Genomic DNA, 23,352 nt, shown 5'->3' on the forward strand with positions numbered 1-23,352 from the left:
ATAACCACTTTGGTTTTTGAAATTAAATACTGTAATAAAGTCAGGTTACTTTTGGAAAGAAGGATTTCTGTTAAACATAACTGGCAGATTAAAGAAAGGCTGATTCTAAAAGGTCAATTTTAAAATTGAAATATTCTTAGTGATGTCATGATAAATATCAGTCTGGTATTTGAAATGTACCCAATAACCAGGTCAGGTTAACTTAATTAAATTATACACAGATTAACCTAACCGATTGGAGACTGATGTTTAAACTTTGCCAGGAAGAAGCAGCTCTAGTAAGAATTAGAAAGCTCAACATACAATTAGGAATGCTTAGACAATTATAGCTGTGAAAATATTAAAATTTTATCAAATCAATCTTTATAAATTTTCTGTAAAACATTTATAAAAAATTTAAATGAGTATAGTTTCCCAAATGGTTTTTTAATATTTTATTTATTTATTTGACAGAGAGAGAGATCACAGGTAGGCAGAGAGGCAGGCAGAGAGAGAGGAGGAAGCAGGTTCCCCGCTGAGCAGAGAACCCAATGCGGGGCTCGATCCCAGGACCCTGAGATCATGACCTGAGCCGAAGGCAGAGGCTTTAACCCACTGAGCCACCCAGGCGCCCCACCAAATGGTTTTTTATAAGTAAGCTACAGGAAAATAATTAATATTCTTTCTATTCTGAATACGTCCTTGGTACATTATACCTGAGCACATCAGTCTTCTTAAATAAACACTAAGAATAAAATTAATAATTAAAATATTAAAAAATAATAACCTTAAATTTAAAGAAAATGTTTTAAGAAAACTTAAAGAAAGTGAGTAACTTTAAAGAAAATAAATGAAGCCCATTAGGAAAAATACATAAAGATATTCTGCTCTAAAAATGTCTTTAAAAGTGGCGCTTTTTCAACATAGCAAAAACTGAGAAAACATTGCTCCAATCAACTGGCATCTTACCATCTCATCAGTCAATTAATATTTAGATACACAAAATAAATAACAAATAAGATTCTCTAGATTAATGGCCAAACTGAAGTATGCAGACCATGGGAATTCAGAGCAAGAAAGATTAACGTGCAGTGGTAGAGGTACAGAAAATGTCAGAGAAGTCTGGACTTGAATTGAGCTTTAAAGGATGGGAAAGATTTTTAAAAGTAAGATTTCAGTGTATATCAGAAGATGAGTGGGGTGCCTGGGTGGCTCAGTGGGTTAAAGCCTGTGCCCTCCGCTTGGGTTGTGATCTCAGGGTCCTGGGATCGAGCCCGGTGTCAGGCTCTCTCCTCGGTGGGGAGCCTGCTTCCCCCTCTCTCTCTGCCTGCCTCTCTGCCTACTCGTGATCTCTCTCTCTGTCAAATAAATAAATAAAAATCTTAAAAAAAAAAAAAGAAGATGAGCACTTGATTATAGTAATACTAGATCGGCAGAAATAGGTGGAATTTTTTATTATTAAGTATAAATCTGTTTACAAAGTTCTGACCTAGATTCCAGGCTAAACAGAGCTAAACTCTATGTTAAAAGATGACTGGTTCTGGGGGCATATACTCCAGCCCCTGCACCACCCCTGCTAAGGCCTGGGGGTGGGGAGGAGGTTGGGAGGAATGGTGTCTATAATTATTAAACACAAATTCAATTAAAAGATGATTTAGCCCAATCTTAAGAGGAAAGCTAGCAAAAAAAAAAAGAAAAGAAAATAGAATCCCTGATCTCCTAGGAGGGGTACAGTTTGAAGGACACTACCAGTTATAATGAGATAAAAATAGAGCAATTTTAATAAAAATTAGTAAACTAACTTAAGATACCCAGTGACCAGGACTTGATGCACTGGGGGAGCAGCCAGAACGCCAGGAACAATGAGAGGCAGGAGGTCAAAGACTCAGGGCATGGCTCCAGCTAATTCCCATGCCTGGGACCCCACTCTCCACTGAGAGGAGGTTGGTGGTCACCAACCCAATAAAATGAACTTCAGAAGGATGGTTTGTAAGTTATACACATTTGTTTCTTTGGTTTTTTTTAAGATTGATTTATTTGACAGAGATCACAAGTAGGCAGAGAAGCAGGCAGAGAGAGCGAGAAGCAGGCTCCCCGCCGAGCAGAGAGCCCAGTGTGGGTCTTGATCCCAAGGACCCTGAGACCAGGACCTGAGCTGAAAGCAGAGGCTTAACCCACTGAGCCACCCAGGCGCCCCAGCTATACACGTTTGTTAGCAAAAAAGGGGGCCACTTTCTTGAGGACTTGAGGAAAACAGTCCCCACAAGAGGAAACAGAAAGCACAAGGACCCAAAGGGGAAGAAGCTTGGCATGTTTGTTCGAGGAACAAGATGAAGCGAGAAAATTCTCATGAAACAGCTAATACAGTGACGAGTGTTCAACACAAAGAAGGCACTTGATGGTTGTTCATTCCTTTTCTCCCCTTCACTTTTTAAGATGTCAGTGAGTCTCTGCCACTGAATTTAGAAAGAGATACAAACTCAGAGGGGAAAAAAGAAGAGTACTTTAGAGAAAGAAAAACACATACAGGACCAGAATGGAGCCAGAATGGGAGAATGCACAAATCTTATTAGCAGTCCGTCTTTGTCCTCAGGAGAGAAGAGCATGCAAATTAACAACCGTGAATGGCATGTCATAATAGAAGGATGAACTGGGTGATGACAACACAGGAAGGACACTCACTTAACTCATCTGGGGAGGCTTCGAGCAAGCGATCCAGAGGCTGGTGTGCCGATGCTGAGTCCGGCCTTGAAGGACCTCTCATAAGGACTCCATGTACAGCGCCAAGATAAGACGAGTGATACCTACCGTCTCCACCTGCAACCATCTTCTCTCGTCGCCTGCTCCCTCCCAAAACACTTTCATTTTTATGTATAGCACTGACTTCTGAAGACCTTACCTGAATTTATTTAGGATGTCTGGCCCCTTCACTTAATTCTATGCACTAGAGAGGCTGGGACTAACTCCCTGACCTCTGGTTGGTACCTTGGTTGCATAGGCATGGAGTAAATATTAGGTAAAGAACGCCACCCATTTAATTTGCTGGGTAACTTTCTACAAGGTTCACCCATCTTCTTTGGGTAAGTTGATCTCTCAGTAAGGAAGAACACCACAGCTTTAATAAGGGAGGCAAAATCCCTGAATGAAGTTCCTAGAATTTTAACAGATCCAAGGAAATTGAAAGAGAAACTGCATTAGGACTCTGCTTTGGCAGCTTGTGATTAGAAAGACAGTTGTGATTCCTGGGTTCTAGTGGGCCTATGATCTATGGGTCTTCAGACCACCCCCATGGGAGGGCAGATACCGAACGTATCCAGCCAGACTCTCTCAAAGACTCCATGAAGAGGAGGAACAAACAGCTAAAATCCACAGAATTTACAAACGGATCTGTGTGGGGAAAAAGAAAAAGGAAGCAAATGTAACTATCCACATTTTCTCCTGAAGTGGTCTGAGAATCCTAAAACTGTTTTGTGCAGAGAAAAGCGACCTCATGTGGAGCTAGTTAGGTGGGAAAGAAAACCACAACTGCTGCTTGGCCTGTTGTGGATAGACTCACTTGGCTGCACTGCCCTCTGGTGGACAGTTGGCCACCAACTTTTACACCCATTTTTCTAAGCGTGTCGTCAATCCATTTACTTTGGTTTGAGCCTGATGGTGCCACTTACTGATTTAGGGAAGGACTGCAGGGAGGCAGGTTGGAAGGGAAACCAAAGAGTTCTGTTGTAACATGCCCAAAGAGGTCAAGTGAGAACTTCTGAGTCTGGAGCTCAGAGGAGAGATCTTAGGGTGTGTCAATAGCACATACACGGCCTTTAAACTCACAGGACTGGATTAAACCTAGTATGGAGAGTGAAGATAGAGACAGAGCCCCCAAAACACTAGCTTGAAGCACTCTATATAAAATTATTCAGAGGCTGGATATAGATAAGGAACCAGGTTGGAAGACTGAGAAAAATGGCCAGCGTTTTTGGAAAAAACCCCAGAGCAGCATGGAATCATCAAAGCAAAGGGAGGAGACCATCTGGGAAAGAAGGAAGCCATCACATCCACATCAAATGCTGCTGAGACTGGGCAGCTGCTCCGGAAAACAGTACGGAGGGTCCTCAAAAAGTTAAAAATAGAACTCCCCTACAACCCAGCAGCAATTGCACTACTAGGTATTTATCCAAAGGGTACAAACATAGTGATTCAAAGGGGCACATGCACTCCAATGTTTACAGCAGCCATGTCCACAAAGAATAGCAAAAATATGGGGACAGCCCAGATGTCCACTGACAGATGAATGGATCAAGATGGACTACTACTCAGCCATCAAACATCTGCACAACATGAACGGAGCTAGAGGGTATTATGCTAAGTGAAAAAAGTCAGTGGAGAAAGACAAATACATGATTTCACTCAAATGTGGAATTTAAGAAACAAAACAGATGAATGTAGGGGAAGGGAAGGAAAAATAAAATAAGATCAAAACAGAGAGGGAAGCAAACCCTAAGAGACTCTGAACTCTGGGGAACAAACTGAAGGTTTTTGCAGAGGTGCGGGGAAGGATAGGGTAACTGGGTGATGGGCATTAAGGAGGGCACTTGATGTAATGAGCACTGGGTGTTACATGCAAATGATGAATCACTAAGTTCTACCCCTGAAACTAATAATATACTATATGTTAACTAAATCGAATTTAAAAATTTAAAAAGAAGTTTTAAGGAAATTAAAGAGAGAAAAACAAAAATAAAAACAAAAAATGCTGAGAGGTCAAGGAAGATGAGGACACGGAAGTGCCCAGGGGATCTAACAACAGGATCTTCTGAGTGGCCGTTCTGTGGGCAATTTCAGTGATACGGTGGGGACAAAATCCATAACACAGTCGTTCGAAAAGCCAATGAATAGTCTTCTGGATAAAGACAAAGAAGTGAATACCTCTGTTCCTTACAAACACCTTACTAAAAACTATAGTAAGTTTTTTTATGTTCACTTTTTTTTTTTTTTTAGACATAAACCCCAAGGGCAAAGAGAAGAGTGGAAATAGCAACCACAAAAATCAAAAAAATCATTTGAAACTTAAAAGCATGCCCAAGAAAGCTGAACCGTAAGCGGACAGTGGAGAAGTCAAGAAAGAATCCAATTTACACTACAGAACTCCCAAAAGGCATGACATTTGTGGCATCTCTTATCTCTGGTAGTGGGAGTGTAAAATTTCAGAAAATTGAAGATAAAAAGAAGATGGCGCAAGCTCCTAAAGAGAAAAAAAAAAAAAAAGAACAGGCTTCAAACCAAAGATCAAGAATGGAGTAATATTATAAATTCTCAATAGCAACACCAGAAGACAGGAACATCACGCCTTCAGAATTCTAAGGGAAAATGCATTTCGATCTTTAATTCAACATTAAATCTGTTAATCAAATGTGAGGCTGGGATAAGGACATTTTCGGAACGTACAGGCTCAAAAAAAGTACTGCCCAGGAATCCTTTCCCATGGAGCAACTAGAGGAGGGACACCACCAAAATGAGGCCACACATCAAGGAGGACGAAGACGCAGGATCTGGGGAAATGAGTCCATCCCAGCTGGACTGCCTGAGGGCACACGCACGGGCCAGTACCTATGACCCAACACCCGCTGGGGAAAACGCTTGTGTGCGTGTTTGTACATATGCTGGGGGAGCGGGGGTTGACAGGAATGGGGGTGAAGAAGTAAGATACCCCAAGAAAGCCACATTTAAATGCCCATTAAGATGGAAAATGATCTGAGTCGGCCCTCTTCTGAAAGTGAAGTATCACTTTTCAAGAAAAAGCTTAACATTTCAACATGTAGCTTTAACGGTGGTGACTTAGTATGAAGATGAATGTGTTTCTAAAATATATACATGAGCTGCAAATGGAATATAATAGGTAATCCATTTAACAGGAAGTTCAGTATCTACTAACATTATTATCTCCTTTTATAATGACAGGCTAATTAATCACTCACTTTTCATCTGAGGGAAGAAAATCAGCTTTCTTCAAAGAGAGGAAATTTTAAAGTTGCCTGACAGCTTCAATTAATGTTAAACTTCACTTGAACTTTCAGAATAAAGATTTTATTTTTTAAAGATCACCATGAAGTTACTTCGCACAATCTAACAGTATCACGGGCCTGCCTCTTCGCCTATTCCAGCAATCCCACAATCAGTAAGGCAACTCGAAAGAAATGAGCCTCTGAGGGTCAAAAAGGATGTCTCCAGGTTCACGCTTTAAAAAAAAAAAAAAAAAAAGATTTTATTTATTTATTTGACACAGAAAGAGAGATCACAAGTAGGCAGAGAGGCAGGCAGAGAGAGGGGGGGAAGCAGGCTCCCCGCTGAGCAGAGAGCCCACTGGGATCATGATCTGAGCTGAAGGCAGAGGCTTAACCCACTGAGCCACCCAGGTGCCCCCAGATTCACTCTTTACAGCTTCAGGGTTTAACTGATGGAGAAACTTCAAATCCCCGTAGAAATAAGTGGAAACTTGGTCACCTTCAACCCCACCTTCTAAATCAGCTATAATCACTCTGCTTCTCTTTCCTGTTCTATATCCTTTGATTTCCTGCTCCAATCCCTTAGCCAACTGTGTCTTATATTGTTCTCTCCTGTTCCCTCATTACACAAACGGAAGCTAACATTCGGGCTAATGAAGCCTACATTCTTCATGATGTGGTTCTTACTTATTTTATTCTATTTAGTATGATAGGATGGACAGGAGGAAGAAACTTCCTTGAATCCTTTTGAACAAGGTAGGAATTAAATAAACAAACATGCATACACACATACTAACAATTTTGAACTAGCAAGGGTAAGGATCATCCCAACAACTTCACCCCTACACATGCAGACACAAAAATCCACCACAGTTCTGTTCAGCTACCAATTTTAAACTCAACTACTACATGTTAATTTGTTAGAAAATGATCACGGGGGCGCCTGGGTGGCTCGGTCGGCTAAGTGGCTGCCTTTGGCTCAGGTCATGATCCCAGCGTCCTGGGATTGAGCCCCACATCGGGCTTCCTGCTCAGTAAGGAGCCTGCTTCTCCCTCTCCCACTCCCCCTGCTTGTGCTCTCTCTCTCATGCTCTCTGTCTCAAATAAGTAAATAAAATCTTAAAAAAAAGAAAAAAGAAAAAAAGAAAATGATCACTTACTGCAATGGTAAGACCTGTAGGGCATTCTATATTAAGCAAGGACTATAAATTGGAAATCATCTAAGGTAAACTGCACTTTCATCCAGCGTACCTTCAGGCTGCTAAATCCACTGTGGGCAAGTCCTAGTGGCACTAGACTGTATGAGCAGTAGGGCTGCATCTGACCTTAGTTTACCTGTAAGACCAGGTCACAGGACAGACAAGGTCCAGGACATCGTCATAGGAGTCGAAGGGCAGCATGAAGGTGTGGGCGCCATAGAGAACAGGGAAGTTTTGGGAGGAAGCAGACCCTTCACAAAGCCAGAACTACAACTCCTGCATGCTATCTACCAACCCATCCCCCTTCTTCTCCGGAGACCTTAAAACCCACCTACAAACAAAAGTAACAATGAGCGTCACCGCAGAGCAGTTCTGCCCAGTTATCCTTCAAAATGAAGGCTCAGGACAAGAGGCAGCCCATCTTGTCCACTGTCTCTTTTGTTCTTTTGTTCTCCTAATCCTTTCATAACCAATTAATACACTCCCATCAACCAAAATAAGAATGCCCTTATTCTGACTCATACACTTGCCAACAATGACTTTTGTCAATCTCTCTCATCTCTGCCATTCTGACAGGTGAAAATGGGAATCTATTTTCATTTTATTGCTTTAATTATTAGCAAGTTGAATTAGCTTTTTATATTCACATTTCTTTTTTGTCAGATTACCTATTCACGTCCTTGTCCTTTTTTGGCGGGTGTTTTATTTTTCAGAACGATTTACAAAACTTTTTGTATATAGGAATATACAGCTTTATTTGTTGTCAGGTTACTGATATTTTCTTTTTTAAAGATTTTATTTATTTATTTGACAGAGACAGAGATCACAAGTAGGCAGAGAGAAAGGAGGAAGCAGACTCCCTGCTGAGCAGAAAGCCTGATGCAGGGCTTGATTCCAGGACCCTGGGATGATGACCTGAGCTGAAGGCAGAGGCTTTAACCCACTGAGCCACCCAGGTGCCCCAGGCTACTGATATTTTCATAGGCTTTTTTTTTTTTCCCCATAGGCTTTTGACTCTTGTTTACATTTATCATTTTAAATGCTTTCTATTAGAAAAGAAAAAATCTCAATGACCTAAATTTCTACCTTATAAAGTTAGAAAAAGACCAACTGATTAATCCAAAATCCGTAAGAGGAAAAAAATTAATAAGACTAAGAACAGAAACTGATTAGAGAAAATTAACCAAGCCAAAAGATTCTTCTTTCAAAAGAGTAGTAAAATTGATAAATGCCTAGCAAAATGGATCAATAAAAAATGAGAGAGAACACAAAATACCAATAACAGGAAAAAAAGGGAAGTTTTAGTACAAATCCTAGAGACATCAAAAGTTTAATAAGAGGGGCACCTGGGTGTCTCAGTCAGTTAAGCATCTGCATTCGGCTCAGGTCAGGAACTCAGGGTCCTGGGATTGAGCCCAGGTCAGTCTCCTTCCTCCGCGGGAAGTCGCTTCTCCTCCCTCTGCCCCTACCCCTGCTCGTGCTCACATGCCCTCTCACTCTCTCTCTGTCAAATAAATAAATAAAATCTTTTGAAAAAAATTAAATTAAATTAAAGAGTTTAACAAGAGATTATGAACAACTTAATGCCAATAAATTCAACAACTAAGATGAATTAGACAAATTTCTTGAAAAATACTATTTATCAAATGTGATTCCAGGGGCACGTGGGTGGCTCAGTCAGTTTAAGAGACTGACTCTTGATTCAGGCTCAGGTCATTATCTCAGGGTTGTGAGACTGTGCCCTGCATAGGGCATGGAGTCTGCTTAAGATTCTCTCTCTCCCACTCTCTCTACCCCTTCCCCACTAAGAAAAAATGTGATTCAAGACCCACTATAAATTTTCACAGCCCTATAGCTGCTATAGAAATTGATGATCAAACTTTGTCCCACAAAGCAACCCCAAGCACTTTCAGTAGTAAATTCTACCAAACATTTAAACAAAGAAATAACATCAATCTTACACAACCACTTTCAGAAAATGAAAGAAGGAACACTTCTCAACTTATTTTATGAGACCCAAGTTACCTCTACCAAAATCAGACAAAGATCTTAAAGAAAATGATAGACTAATAACCGTAATATCCTGAACATAAAAATCCCTAGCAAAATATCAGTAAATAGAATCTAGCAAAATACAAAAATAATAACATAGCATGATGGAGTAGAAAATATCCCCCCAATACAAGGCTCTTTTAACCTTTGTAAATGAACTAATATAATCCACCACACTAAGAAAATAAAGGAAATGTCATATGCAGATGCAGAAAAAACATGGAACAAAATTCAATATCTATTCATGATTTTAAAAAACTGTCAGCAAACTAGGAATAGAAAAGTATCTTCCTCAATCTGATAAAGGGCATCTCTGAAAACCTACGGCTAACATCACATTTAATAGTGAGGCTGTTCTCCCCATAAGATCAGGAACAAAACAAGAAAATGTCTGTTTTTGCCACTTTTATTCAACTTTGTACTAGAGATCCCAGCCAGTGCCAGAAGGCAAGAAAAAAATAGAAGGCGACCAGATTGGGAAGGAAGAAGTGTTCCTCTCCCTAAATGATACGATTTTTTATGTAAAAAAGCGAAGGAAATTACAAAAACAAAACAAAACAAAACACACCTATTAGAACTAATATGTGAGTGTGATAAGAAAAACAACTATTTTGTGTCAAAGCCTAAGTATTTTACAGTATGATAACCCTGTTCACACCCAGAGTGTGAACATTTAGATTAGGACCTAAGCTTAAGATTCCCACCATCATTTCCCACTTTGCTCTTCCCATACCTTTTAAAATAACTACTTAAGAATCAAGCCCACAAAAAGTTAGTGACTTCTGCTTCCTTTTAAGTAATAGGTATTTGCTACCTTGCTCTCTATCTCCTGCTCACTTATGGCTAGGACAAAGGACTGCCCTTCCCCTAGATCATTCCCTCCCCATCCCCAACCCTGCCACCCTACCACTTCTAAATCCTGTGACTCTACCTCCGTTGTGTAGGTGTACTGAAACTGTACCTTCAACCAAAATGACCCTGTGGGTTTCACTTCCCAAAGTGAAGGTTCAATGTTGAGTGAGCTGTTGACCCCATATGAGTGGCTTGTGCCCCCCAATTCAGCAGGTCATAATCCACATATTCTTAATTCAACACACCAGCTCCAGCTTCTCAACATGATGACTTTGGCAAAGTTTCAGGATATAAGGTCAATATATAAAAATTAATTCAATTTCTGTATACTAGTAACAAGCAATTGTTAAATCAAATTTAAAATCCCATTTGCAATAAATATCAAAACTCGTAAAATACTCAGGAGTAGTAAAACTTCTACACTGAAAATTACAACACATTCCTAAGAGAAACTAAATACCTAAAAAATGGATAGATACACCATAGATTAAAGGACTCTATTATGTGATCCTAAAATGTATAAATTCAGATAATCCCAATAACAAACATTTTTAAAAATTTAATCTGTAATGCAAAGTCCATGTGTTCTAAACTAACTGAAAGAAAATGGTCTCTATACACATGGTTTAAGTGTTTTTCTAGCATAATATCACCTAAAGGTAAGTTTATTTTTCTTTTTCCTTTATCAGTGTTTGCTATGCTCTGTTTCTATGTTTCTTTCCCTGTTATTTTCTCTACTACTATTACTATTACAATAGAGGTTTTTGGTTTCATCTTGTTAGTTTGCTTGCTTGCTTAAATTTCTTTATGAAAAGAAGTGCCCTATGTATGAAGTAAAAATGAAGAAAATCTTCTTGTAGTAGGTCATGTGCATGGAATTTCATTCTATATAAATCTGAATTACACACATGTGAAATATCTTAATAATTCAAATATTAATAAATTTTCATTTTTAAACAAATAATTTTAATTTATAGAAATATTTCAATTGGGGCACCTGGGTGGCTCAGTGGATTAAGCCTCTGCCTTCGGCTCAGGTCATGATCTCAGGGTCCTGGGATCAAGCCCCGCATCAGGCTCTCTGCTCAGCAGGGAGCCTGCTTCCCCCTCTCTCTCTGCCTGCCTCTCTGCCTACTTGTGATCTCTCTCTCTGTCAAGTAAATAAATAAAATCTTTAAAGAAAAAAGAAATATTTCAATTAAAATAATAATCTCATCATTTAAAAAAAAGATTCAATGTTACTAAGATTCAGTTCTCCCCAAATGGATCTATACATTCAATGAAACCCAAATCATAATCCCAACAGGCTTATTAGAAATGGAAAAGCTGACTGTAAAATTCATATGTAAATCCATAAGACCTAGAGTAGCCAAAACAACTTTGGAAAAGAATAAATTTGGAAAACTTATACTTCCTGATTTCCTATTACTATCAAGCTGTAATAATGAAAACAAGGTAGTAATGCCATAAAGAAAAATAAACTGATCAACTGAACAAAATAGAGAGTTTAAGAATCAACTCACAGTTATCCAACTAATCTTTTACAAGAGTATCAGAGGAATTCAATAAAGAAAGAGTGATCTTTTCAACAAATGAGACTGGACAATTGATGCACAGAATGCCAAGCCCTGTGGTTGCCAGCCTCCAAGAATCCTTAATGATTCTCATTTCCTGGTATTCATGCCCTTACATAGTCCTCTCCCACTAAACAGAACTGACCTGCATAACCAACAGAAATTGTGGAAATGATGGAGTGCGAGTCCTGAGGCTAAGTCGAAAAAGACATTGTAGCATCACCCTTCTTTCTCTTAGAACACCCTGTCTGGGCAAATCCAGCAACCACATCATAAAGACAGTAAGGGAGTCCTATGGAAATGTCCATGAGGTGAGAAACTGAAGCCTCTAATCAACAACCAGCTCAACCTGCCAAGCACATGAAGTGAGCTATCCTGGAAGTAAATCCTCAAGCCCAGTTAAGCCTTCAGATGACCGTAGCCTGGATGACATCTTAACTGCAATTTCATGAGACTCTGAGCCCGAACCACTTAGCTAAGTCACTCCCAGATTCCTGAGCTACTGAAACTGTGTGAAATATTAAATATTTATTGTTGTCTAAAGCCACTAAGTTTCAGGTAATTTGTTATGCCACAATAGATAAGTCATACAACCACATTAACCATAATTATTTTAATATGAAACCTACCCCTAAATGTAAAAGTTAAAAGTATAAATCTTTCAGAGAAACCACAGGAAAATATCTTTGTGCTCTGGGAGTAGGTAAAGATTTCTTAGGATACAGAAAACAATAAACACAAAAGAAAAACTTGATAAATTAAACTTAGTTGAAATTAAAAACTTTAGCTCACCAAAATATCATTAACACAGTGTGTACATATATCAGATCATCACACTGTATACTTAAAATATCTTACAATTTTGTCAGTTATATCTCAGTAATGCTGAAAAAAAAAATTAAAAAATGGAGTAGGCAAGCCACTGACTGAAAGAAAATAATCACAAACATATATCACAAAGGACTTAATTCCAGATTATATACAAAACTACAAATCAAAAATAAAAAGACAAATAGCCCCATTATTTTTAAGTGGGCAAAAGTCTTTGACATTTCACAAAGGAATATATAAAAATTGCCAAAAAGCACGTGAAAAGATGCTCAATATCATCAGCATTCAGGGGATGCAAATCAAAACCATAATGAGATACCACTATACAGGCACAAGAATAACTGAATCTCAAAAAACTAACACCACCAAATGCTGGCAAGGATATGGAGCAATGGAGATTTTCATACCCTGCTGTTGTAACCACCTAACATCGCTTCTGTGACTAGCAATTTCATTCATAGGTATTTACCAAAAGAAATGAAAACATATGACCACAAACATACTTGTTCAAGACTGTCCACAGCTGGCCTGACAACAGCCTAAATGCGGAAACAGTCTAAATCAATAAGGAAAATGGATAAACCACCTGTGGAATATGTATACAATGGACTACTACTCGATAATAAAAAGGAACAAACTACTGATACAATATGGATGAACTACAAAGACATGCCGAGCAAAAAAAAAGCTAGACTCAAATTGGAAAGTTTTTCAATAGGCATATTTAATCTAAGGTTAAAAAGGAAAGAATATTAGTTGCCACTAAAAAAAAGGGAGCAAGTGACTGGATAGGGACACAAGACAACTTTCTGGGGCAGGACAGGGACGTGGTTAACATACATGTATACTTTCTTTCCATATTCTATAGCTTAGATTTGTGCCTTTCAATTAACCTAAATTTTAAAAAAAAGAACCAGTGCGCCTGGGTGGCTCAGTGGGTTGGACCTCTGCCTTCAGCTCAGGTCGTGATCTCGGGGTCCTAGGATCGAGCCCCGCATCGGGCTCACTGCTCGGCGGGGAGCCTGCTTCCCCCTTTCCCTCTGTCTGCTTCTCTGCCTACTTGTGATCTCTCTTTGTCAAATAAGTAAATAAAATCTTTAAAAAAAAAATAAAGAAAAAGAACCTTATAAAATAAGTGATGGGTGGGGAGTGGAACGAGTTATAGCTAACAAAGTTAATTTTGTGGGTGCCTAGGTGGCACAGTTGGTTGAGTGGCCAATTCTTGGTTTCAGCTCAGTGGTGATCTCGGGGTTGTGAGATCAAGCCTGGCATCAGACCCTGTGCCCTGCATGGATTCTGCTTAGGACTTACCCTCTCCCTCTTCTCCTTTATCCTGCAGTGTGTGCTCTCTCTCTCTCTCTCAAAAATAAATAAATCTTTTTTTTTTAAAGATTTTATTTATTTATTTGACAGACAAAGATCACAAGTAGGCAGAGAGGCAGGCAGAGAGAGAGGAAGAAGCAGTCTCCCCGCTGAGCAGAGAGCCCGACGTGGGGCTCGATCCCAGGACCCTGGAATCATGACCTGAGCCGAAGGCAGAGGCTTTAACCCACTGAGCCACCCAGGCGCCCCTCAAAAATAAATAAATCTTTAAAAAAGAAAATAAAGGTAATTTTGGAGCTGGTGATAGTTATGTGGGAGTTTATTATTCTGTTTATTTTGTATTTTTTCCAAATTTCCATAATAAAAAAGCCAAAAACAAAAAACCCAAAGACACACAAACCACAAACCCAATGTTCTAAATTATTTGGTTCATCACAATCACAATTACTCTGTCAAATAGAGCCATAAAGGTTTCTAATCACTGATTCTCAGTTTCTATATGTAATCTGTCCCAATCCAGTTACAAACTACCTATGCCTGCCAACAGGTACCAGACCACACTTTCAATAGCACTGTTCTCTCTGCCTCATTCTTTTCTTCACTGAATAATAGTGAATAGTAGTGATAGTAGTAACAGGATCTCCTTCTTCAAGATTTTATGAGGATTAAATAACAAAATATACGTAGAGTTCTTTGACCAGCAGCTGGCATAAAAGTTCCATAGGCGTTAGCTATTCTTCTCATTAATTAAACCTGCTACAGCTTTTTTTTTTTTAAATTCCTAGGATCTACTTAGTTGCCAGTAATTTCATGTTTTTTTTTTTTTTTCTGAGCTATGTATGTCCTTTAAGCTTTGAGCTTATTACTCAAACAAATCTGTCTGCTTAAATTTTTAGGTCAAATATAAAAAAGAAAAGTCACATACTCTACTGATGAGGAAACTGAGGTTCAAAGATTAAATGCAGCAGACACTTCTCAGGGTGGTTTCCCTGGCCCAACCATTCCTGAAAACAAAGTCAGGATTGCCAGATCCCATCCCCGCCATGTGATTTGTCCATCCAGGGCCAGATTACCAATCACAGCTGAGTCAATCAGATTCCTTCTCCTAGTACCTACGGTCTAGTCTTTGGGAGCACCCTGAGTGGGTTCTCTAACCCTGCTGTCTTGTTCCTGCCTTTCCAGAAGCTAGGGATTTAGGCTCTTCCAGTGATTCCATGCAATGGCTCCTCCAGCATCCTTCTGATAAACTCATCTCTTGTCTCTAAGCTGGCTGGAGTTAGTTTCCATTCCTTAGGTGACTGAGAGGTGACAACCAAGTTCTAGAACACACATCTCTTCATGTTAGACACTGTCAACCAGTACCTATTGGAAGCCTACTGTCTGCAAGGCACGGTACCAGATCTGTGCTGGGCGGACCGGCAGGTTGTGACAAGAGAAGGAGGAGTGGGACTCTACAAAGGAAGAGTGGCCGAAAATACTCCAGGTAGGTATAAGGAACTGAAAGCAATACAGTTTTACTGCAGAATAAGGCACATAAAGGCACAGAGTTAATCCTCAGTAAATATTTGTGGAATTGATATTGAATTAGATATAAGACCAGACAGGTTTTGGACAAATCACCTTAGGCTTTGAATGCCAAACTAAAAGATTCAGAATCTACTCCCCTCAAATGGGGGCTATTGAAGGTTTCTGAGCAGAAGAGCCCTATAATACGAGTTGTGCTTTCGAAAGAACACTAACATCTCAGCCAGTCCTAATGAATGCTCAGCTTATTAAGGTGCTTAAGTTTCTGGGTTTTAAGCATAGTATTTATGTTTCCTACAAGGACATTTACCACCACATTGTACAGAAAACAGGTTTTATTTCAATGTCAAAATACTTCTGTATGACTTGCCCCAGAGGACAAATGAAGACATCTATGAATATTATAATTTCATCTTCTGGTCTGGATCTAATCAAATGAAGTTGCTTACAGAATTAATTTAGGGTCAACACTGTTTCTCCACTAATTGTGACCCGAGGCAGATGTGCAATAAGAACCATGTTATAACCAAGAAACTGTTAAGTACCTACTTAATCTAATGGAAAACAACTCAAGTTTCATTGAATGCGCCTTATAAAACACTCTACAGCACAACAGGAAGGTCTCTGGCATATGCAATCTTATTACTATCAAGTGCAATTTTAAACACAGATCCTAACATCACAGTTACCCCAAGTCAGAAAAGCTATTCTTTATTTTTCAATCGCACAAATGACAAAGTGTGTACTTCTATAAACACTATTCCATTAAATCTTTGAGAACTAGAATCTAAACACAAAAACTGATCTTATTCTACTCGTAACTGTTTACATGGCCACTCGAAGTAATAAAAAGTGTTGTAAAAAAGTCAAGTGAAAAGCAAAATAACGTTATCTAAACAAATGTCTTTAAACAAAGTAAGTCTTCCTTTCAAATAGAGAGAGCCAAGGATTTTAGCAATAAAAGAGCACATAATTAACCTCAATCACAGTGACTGGTATGCCATGGAATAGGAAAACACACAAATTAGCCATCCAAAGGTCAAAAATATTTTTTCATAGCCTTGCCTGTACTGTAAGTAGCGAACTGCAAAACGCTAACAGACTTTCTGAAAGTTTTTTAAAAGTATCCAGTAACTCGTTCAGAACTTCAGGAAGAGTTTCGGAGATACCACAAGCACCTGTTTCCAGTGTGTCCCAATCGTTGCTTTTAAGTGGAAACATGTACAAGCAAAAGCAGCAGTTCCCTGGGTGCGATGACAAGGCGAAGCCCCCTCAGACACATGCCCAAGGCTGGGACTAGGGACCCAGGGAGGCGGGTGCTGCCACCGTACCCCCGCGCGTGCCCCACTGTGCCTCACCGCGCAGGGAACTTACAGCTCTGGTCTCATACAGAACCAGCTTCTGGACTGAGCTGATGATGGGGGCGGCGGCCGCGGGCATGGTCGGAGCAAGTTGGGGCTCCCACGACAGGACACCAGGCCGCGGCCCAGGGTGCGGCGGCCTCCGGACTGCCCCAGGAGGCCCGGAGAGAAGACACCTCAGACCTCTGACAGCGGATCTAGCCAGAAAACACCACTTGGGCACTAAATACACAGGAGACCGGGTACAGCTCAGGTGTTTCCTGGTCCCGGCTCCCGACCTGCAGGCAAACCCCGCCCCAGGCACGTCGGAGGCGGGGCTTCAGGACATTCCGTAGAGAGGGCGTGTAGAGGCTCCCAGAACCTGCGTGCTGCCTAGGGAGGAAGCGAAGGGCGCCATTTTTGGTGCGGGCAAGAGAAAAAGTGGGCGGAGAAAAGTCTCGCGGTTTGTTTAGACTCTCGCTTTATCTGGTCCACCTCTGTGGAAAAGGGGGAGGATTTGCGACTGAATTGCTTCTTTTGAAGCGGTTCGCCGAATTGTAGATAGATCTATTCGAAGTTGGTCTTTTTTTCTCTGCCTACCTCGGCCCTCTTTTTCCTGGAAACATATAGAATAGCCCTTCATCAAGTGTCGGTGTTTTTCCCCTTGCATCGCTTTGTTATCCATTTTAACCCTTTCAGAGTCTTCTTTAAATCACCTTTTAAAAAAAAATATCACCTGAAGTTGAACGTCGTGGACTTTGCCACATATTTGTGGCGGAGACTGGCTATTTGTCAATTCCACAAGGGGACTGCCAAACGTAGCGCCCTGGGGTGTGGCACTGGCTTTGGAGACAGGCTTCCATTTGATGTGTGTGAACGTAAGTGAGTAGTGTACATACCGTCTCTAATCGTCACCTTCTATACCTGTGAAAAGGAATGTGTAATAAATACGAAGTGAAGTGCAAAAGTGAATACGTAAGATTTTAAAAAACGAATGAATTACAAGCCGGCCTCCCAGGAGGCCCTGCGCGAAGCCCCGCCAGGGGTTACCTAGGCAACCGGTCCACACGCGGAGGCACGCGAGGTGGCTGCTGTGGCCAGGCGGGTGAGGTCCTGTGCGCTCCTGAGGACTGTGCTGTGGCGGGGTAAGTAAGGGTCGTAGTCCCCCGCCCCGACGCGTTTTGTATGAATTGAATGGAACCTCACCTCCTGCGGGGATCCCAGACCGGTTAATTTTCTTATAAAACTGAACTTTGGGATCTCTCAGTAAAGTAATTTTCACACCATTTTCCCTTCCAACGACTAACGTCTTCATTCCACAACTATTTACTGAGCACCTGCTAGAAGAGTATAAGGCGTCGCCACAGCAGAAGTACTAGGTTTTCCGGGGTGGGCGGGGCGGGGGGGGGCCTGGAAACCACAGAACCCACTGCTAGAGGGTTTCCCAACGGCTAAAAATGTGAGGGAACTTTTAAAAACTCTGCTGAATTATAGTATAAACGCATAACATAATGTGATATTCGAGATTATGTTACTTAACAAGGAGATGTCAGAGATCATATTGTAAATTTAAAATTGAGAGATTACCAAATTTTTAAAACAAATGTTTAATTATTTAGTATTTTAATTTTCTTTCATAGTTTAGTCCTGCTTAAGAACTGGAAAGATGGTCAGGTCAGTTCTAGCATTTTACGTTGACTTGGATCTTTCAGCTGGGAAGAATATTTCTGTTTTGTTTCATAATGGAAACCAATTAATCTGAAATCAAGTATTAAATATATGAAATCAAGTATTAAATACATATTAAAATTTCATATGAAATCAAGTATTAATTAAATTAAATAAATTACACTAATATTTTCATTTAGGATAACAACTTTTACAATATCTGTGGATTTCTGGTTTCCAATATTAGTTTTCATTTATTTTATTATACTGTAACAGCACTTCCGTTTGAACATTTTCTCCCTTTGGTTCACCCAGAAGCAGATCCTGAGACAAAAATGCGAAGTCAAGAGCTTTATATGGGAAGTAATCCCAGGAAACAACATCAATGAGCAGAAGGATGTTGACCAAGGGGATATTATCAAGCAAATGTCTCTGTGGGCTGAAATCACTGGAGAATCCTGAGATGTGTGTCTCAGAGTAATTCACTCTTAAGGGAGAGCACATTAAGGGAAGGGAATAATGACACAAGGGTGTGATTGTTAAAGGTCGCCACAGAGTGTGTTTGCTAACCCCTCTCATAGTTTCATTCACGTGCCTGTTCCCCAGAAGTCGTTTTCTTTTGTCTTTCAATCTTGCTCCTCTAAGGCCCTGGGCCAAACCATCAGTATTGTCCTCCAACCTGAGGACCTAGGAATACTGCTTAAATCTCTCCCCACAGGGCCACCTGGGGGGCTCAATCAATTAAGCGTCTGCCTTCGGCTCAGGTCATGGTCTCAGGGTCCTGGGATGGAGCCCTGTGTCTGACTCTCTGCTCAACAGGAAGTCTGTTTCTCCCTCTCTGCATTTGTGCTCTCTCTCTCACTCCCTCTTTAAATAAATAAATAAAATATTTTTTAATAAACCTCTGCCCTCAAGGAGGATTTCCCTTAATCATCATCATGCAGGGCTACCCCTCAAGTGGGATTAAAGTCTGGAAGGATTCCATTTATAGCTTGCACTAATATATCCTGATTCATCCATGATTTTCAAAAGATTTTCTATCAGCTGTTCTTAGGGAATTCCATATGAGGTGTGAGCTACAAGAGAGACATTGGTGAGCAGGAGACAGGTGACATGGGGTCTGGGCTGCTTTTTATGAAACTTATTTGTACCCTTCAGATCTGCTTGGAACTGATCCCAGTGTTCCATTTTTATCATTTGGTGGATTGCTGCTATGACTGTCCAACTTGAGGTCTTGATCTGACAGCTCATGATGGCACTTCCATTTCCAGAGTCACCTGATGTCCCATGGTCAGGCATTCATCCTCTCCCAGAGCCCAGAGCATTGCCAAGAGCTGCTGCTTGATTGGGGGAATGGTTCTCTGCTACAGACAGCAGTGATCTACACTGAGAGGTTTCTGTTGTGGCTTTGCTAAGACTCCAGAAGAATTCTTCCAGCTCTAAGTACCTCCCTGTTGCATCCTGGGATCTGGGCAGGTATATGGCCCAAGAAGCAGGCCTCTGGTATCATACACCAAAACTTCAGCAGAACTCTCTCTTTATTTGAGCTTCTCCCAAAACTGGTAGCTTTCCAAGTCACCCATTAAATGGATCAGAACAGTATCCCCAAGTGTGCTACATCTATCTCCCAAAGTGAGAGACTTATAAAATACTACACCCCTTCTTTCAGAGGTACAATAACTTGTCCTTTACCTTGGAGAGAATATCACAGAATGACCCAGACCACTGGTCTTTTAAAACTTCACCAAAGTAACAAGCCTTTAAATCCTTGTGAATTTATCTTCCACTTTTTGCTGCTCATGTGTCTTAGGAAGGCATCCTGGACATTTTCCAGTCCCTGCTCACCCGATACTGTAGATCAACAAGACCCCCTTTTACTCTATTTGCTACAAATATGAGAGAGAGTCCTGGTGTAAAACTGAATGTCCCTTGCTGACATGAATGCAAACTGCTTCTAATATTCTTTTCTGACGGGGATTTAAAAAAACAGAACACATTGGCCAGGTGAGTAACTACCTACCAAGAACAAGAAGCTGTGTCCAGCTAGTAAAGCTCTCATCTGCACAATGGTTATAAATGAGGCTATTCCTTAATTAAGTTTTCAGTAATCCCCCATCATTTGTCATGATCTGTCTTGTGTGTTTTTTTTTTCAAAAAGCCACACTGGAGAATTAAGCAGGGCTATGCATCTTTTAAATAGTTTTGGTTAGCACCTTTCCATTCCATTCAATCAGAATGATTTACTCTTATTTATCTGGCCCAGGAGCCAAGGAGCCAGTAAACAGTTTCATGAGCTTCCACTTGGCTTTTCTACCACATTGGCTCTTACTCCACAGGCAGGGAATCACTGTGAAGGTTTTGCCAGCTGCAATCCCTGTTACGTACCAGGAAAATAATCATGAAGTGATCCTATAGACCCTGTACTATAGGATAGACTGGAGCCAAGTTTCCATTGATTACTGGTTCTCCATTTGCTTTCACTCTCACAGGAGGCCATGATGACATTTTGAATCCACTGGTGTTGGTGTCAGCTCAGAGCCTGTGTCCTATTGACTTGGAAAGAGGAGGATAGTCCCATGTCCTCTGTGTGTATTTCCCCAGTTAATGGTTATAGGTTCTTTTGGAGAAGGATTGGGGAATCCCTATTGTGAATACTTGTTAGGTGTTGTAGGGTCTATTCCTAAGGGCTCCTTGCCTCCCCTTCAAGAAATGGGTTTTGGAGTTAAGAACGGGCAAGGAATCATGATTTTCCACTGTGGCTGCTGATATCAGCCTTTGATTCATTTGCCTTTTGTCATTTTTAGATATATAAGTTCATCAGCATTTTTGCTGACTGCTTATCTGTTTTGCCCCTAGAAATTCCGTGGCTTACCAGCCATCACCACGGATCTCTGTGGATCTTGCTTGCTGCCATTCTGGACTTCCTAGCCATTCTAGTAATTACACCTACTTTGCTTCTGATAGTTAAGTGCTGCCATCTGGCTTTTGCTCTCCCAGACTCTCTCATCCCCCTGAAACATGGGACCCCAGTATCATAGCAGCCTTTCTCCTACCTTCAGTCCTGGCCTACAAAGGATAGCCACCACTGAGCTTAGTAATGATACTAGTGCCTCACTAGTTCATTCCTTGTAGTCTTAAAGAAGGGAGTGTCCTCTGGCCATCCCAAAGAGCGGAGTTGGCTGATGTGTTCTCTGGCCTCATTTAGCATGTCCTCCTTTAACAAATCCATCTAAAATGTCACCTCTGTGAACCTTTCGCACCTTACTCTATATTCTGCTATTCTAGAGGCATAGATTACATAAGGACCAGAGGCTACTTTCTGCATAAGTGCAATAAGCACAACAAACTTAATCCTTCCCCCATTGAGATGTTGTAACTGCAAACCAACTGCCAGATGGGTGGAGTGGGGTGATCCCCAGACAGTCCTTTGCTGGGGATGTGAGGATGGCTAAGGTCCATCCTATCTCTCATGCCTAGTTTCCTGCCTAACACAGATAATCATGGGGTTCAAAGTACCTAGACATCCACATAAATGTTCCATCCCAGGCCTTAGGGTCCTGGTTTTAGTGCACTTAATACTCTTTAATAAATGCACCATCTGTCTAAAAGGTTTAGATGCATTGTCTCCTTTATAACTACATTTTATGGTAGCGTTACTTATTTTTTGTTACTAAAAATAACTTGAAATTTTAGTTCTTTTGTCATGAAGTTTTCATCTCAATCTTTTTAATATACTAGTAGTAATTCTTACTATGTCTTGTTTCATAATGACATCTTAAAGTAATATTGGTATATTAAGCCCATTTGAATATTCTTAAATTCCACAGAGAAGTATAATCATATTCCATTTACCTGGAAGCGTATGGCCCACATAATCCACTTTCATTGCCATGAACATTGTCTCCGACCAATGGGACATAGTTATGTTCCATTTTTGAAGTCTGCTTATTAAAGTCATTTTATAAGATTTTGTAATTTTTCCATAAAGGGTTTATATGTCTTTTATAATATTTAATCCTGTTCACTTTATTATTTTGCTGCAAAGATAAGTCTTTTTATCCTTAGTTACATTTTTTAGCAATTCATGCTATATAGAAATGCAACTGAATTTTGAATTTTGTATCATTTTGAATCCAGCACATTGGATTAGCAGATTAATTCTCATAATTTATCTGTGATATATTTGTTTTTATGTGGGCAATCATATCAACTGGGAGTAATTACAGTTTTTTTTTGTCTTATCATGACCTGAAAAGAACATTTTTAATATTTAACCATTAAATGTAAAGTTTGTCTTTTGTTAATACTTTTTATCAGGTTAAAAAATTCCTTTCTATTCCTAATTTCTAAGAGAACTTTTTCTATATCTACTAAAATAATCATACAGTTTTTCTCTTTTATTTTAATATGATAAATTAATTTCTCATATTAGGCCAACCTTGAGTTCCTGGGGAAAGACCAACTTGGTCATGATGTTACCTTGTTATATATTGCTGGATTCAATTAGCTAATATTAGGATTTTGTAAATCCTGTTTTTGAATGAAATCAGTACATCATTTTGCTTTTTCACACTATTCTCTGATTTAGGTGAAGTTTATAAGACTGATAAACTGATGTAAGAAGTCTCCACTTTATCTGTTCTCTGAAAGAGTATAAGATTGTAAGACTTGGAGCTTTTTGAAAAACCATCTGGTTTCTTTGGTGGGAAGATTTTTAGTCACTGACTCAGTTCCCTTATGGCTATAGAACTACTCAGGTTTTCTCTTTTTTTCTTGAGAAGCTGATTTTTCTAGGAATTCATCAATTTTGTTTAAATTTTCAAATTTATTTGGGATAACTTTGGTTTATGATATCCCCACCTATCTATATTACATCTGTAGCATTGTTACTCTGCAGTCCTTCCTCTTTTATTTGTCTAATATTGTTTGATCAAGTAGACAGTAAATCAGTAGCCATTATGGAAGATTTAACCAATAATATTAACAAACTTAATGTAAACTTCATTTAAAGAACACT

The 23,352-nt window shown here is 39.9% G+C and overlaps 2 protein-coding genes across 2 annotated transcripts in view; one reads left to right on the top strand and one right to left on the bottom strand.

The window, feature by feature from the left end:
* The window catches only part of FIG4 (FIG4 phosphoinositide 5-phosphatase), a 127,166-nt gene extending 110,180 nt beyond the window's left edge, over positions 1 to 16,986 (bottom strand). The window contains exon 1 of the mRNA XM_080806331.1: positions 16,702 to 16,986. Within this exon, the coding sequence (XP_080662457.1) occupies positions 16,702 to 16,767 (66 nt within the window). The 5' untranslated portion in view covers positions 16,768 to 16,986. The remainder of the gene's footprint in view (positions 1 to 16,701) is intronic.
* A 754-nt stretch (positions 16,987 to 17,740) lies between these two features.
* The window catches only part of AK9 (adenylate kinase 9), a 120,798-nt gene continuing 115,186 nt past the window's right edge, over positions 17,741 to 23,352 (top strand). The window contains exon 1 of the mRNA XM_080806437.1: positions 17,741 to 17,812. The gene's annotated coding sequence lies outside the window, so the exon portion shown is untranslated. The remainder of the gene's footprint in view (positions 17,813 to 23,352) is intronic.

The sequence above is a fragment of the Martes martes genome (genome assembly GCF_963455335.1).
Source record: "Martes martes genome assembly, chromosome: 6".
NCBI lineage: Eukaryota > Metazoa > Chordata > Mammalia > Carnivora > Mustelidae > Martes > Martes martes.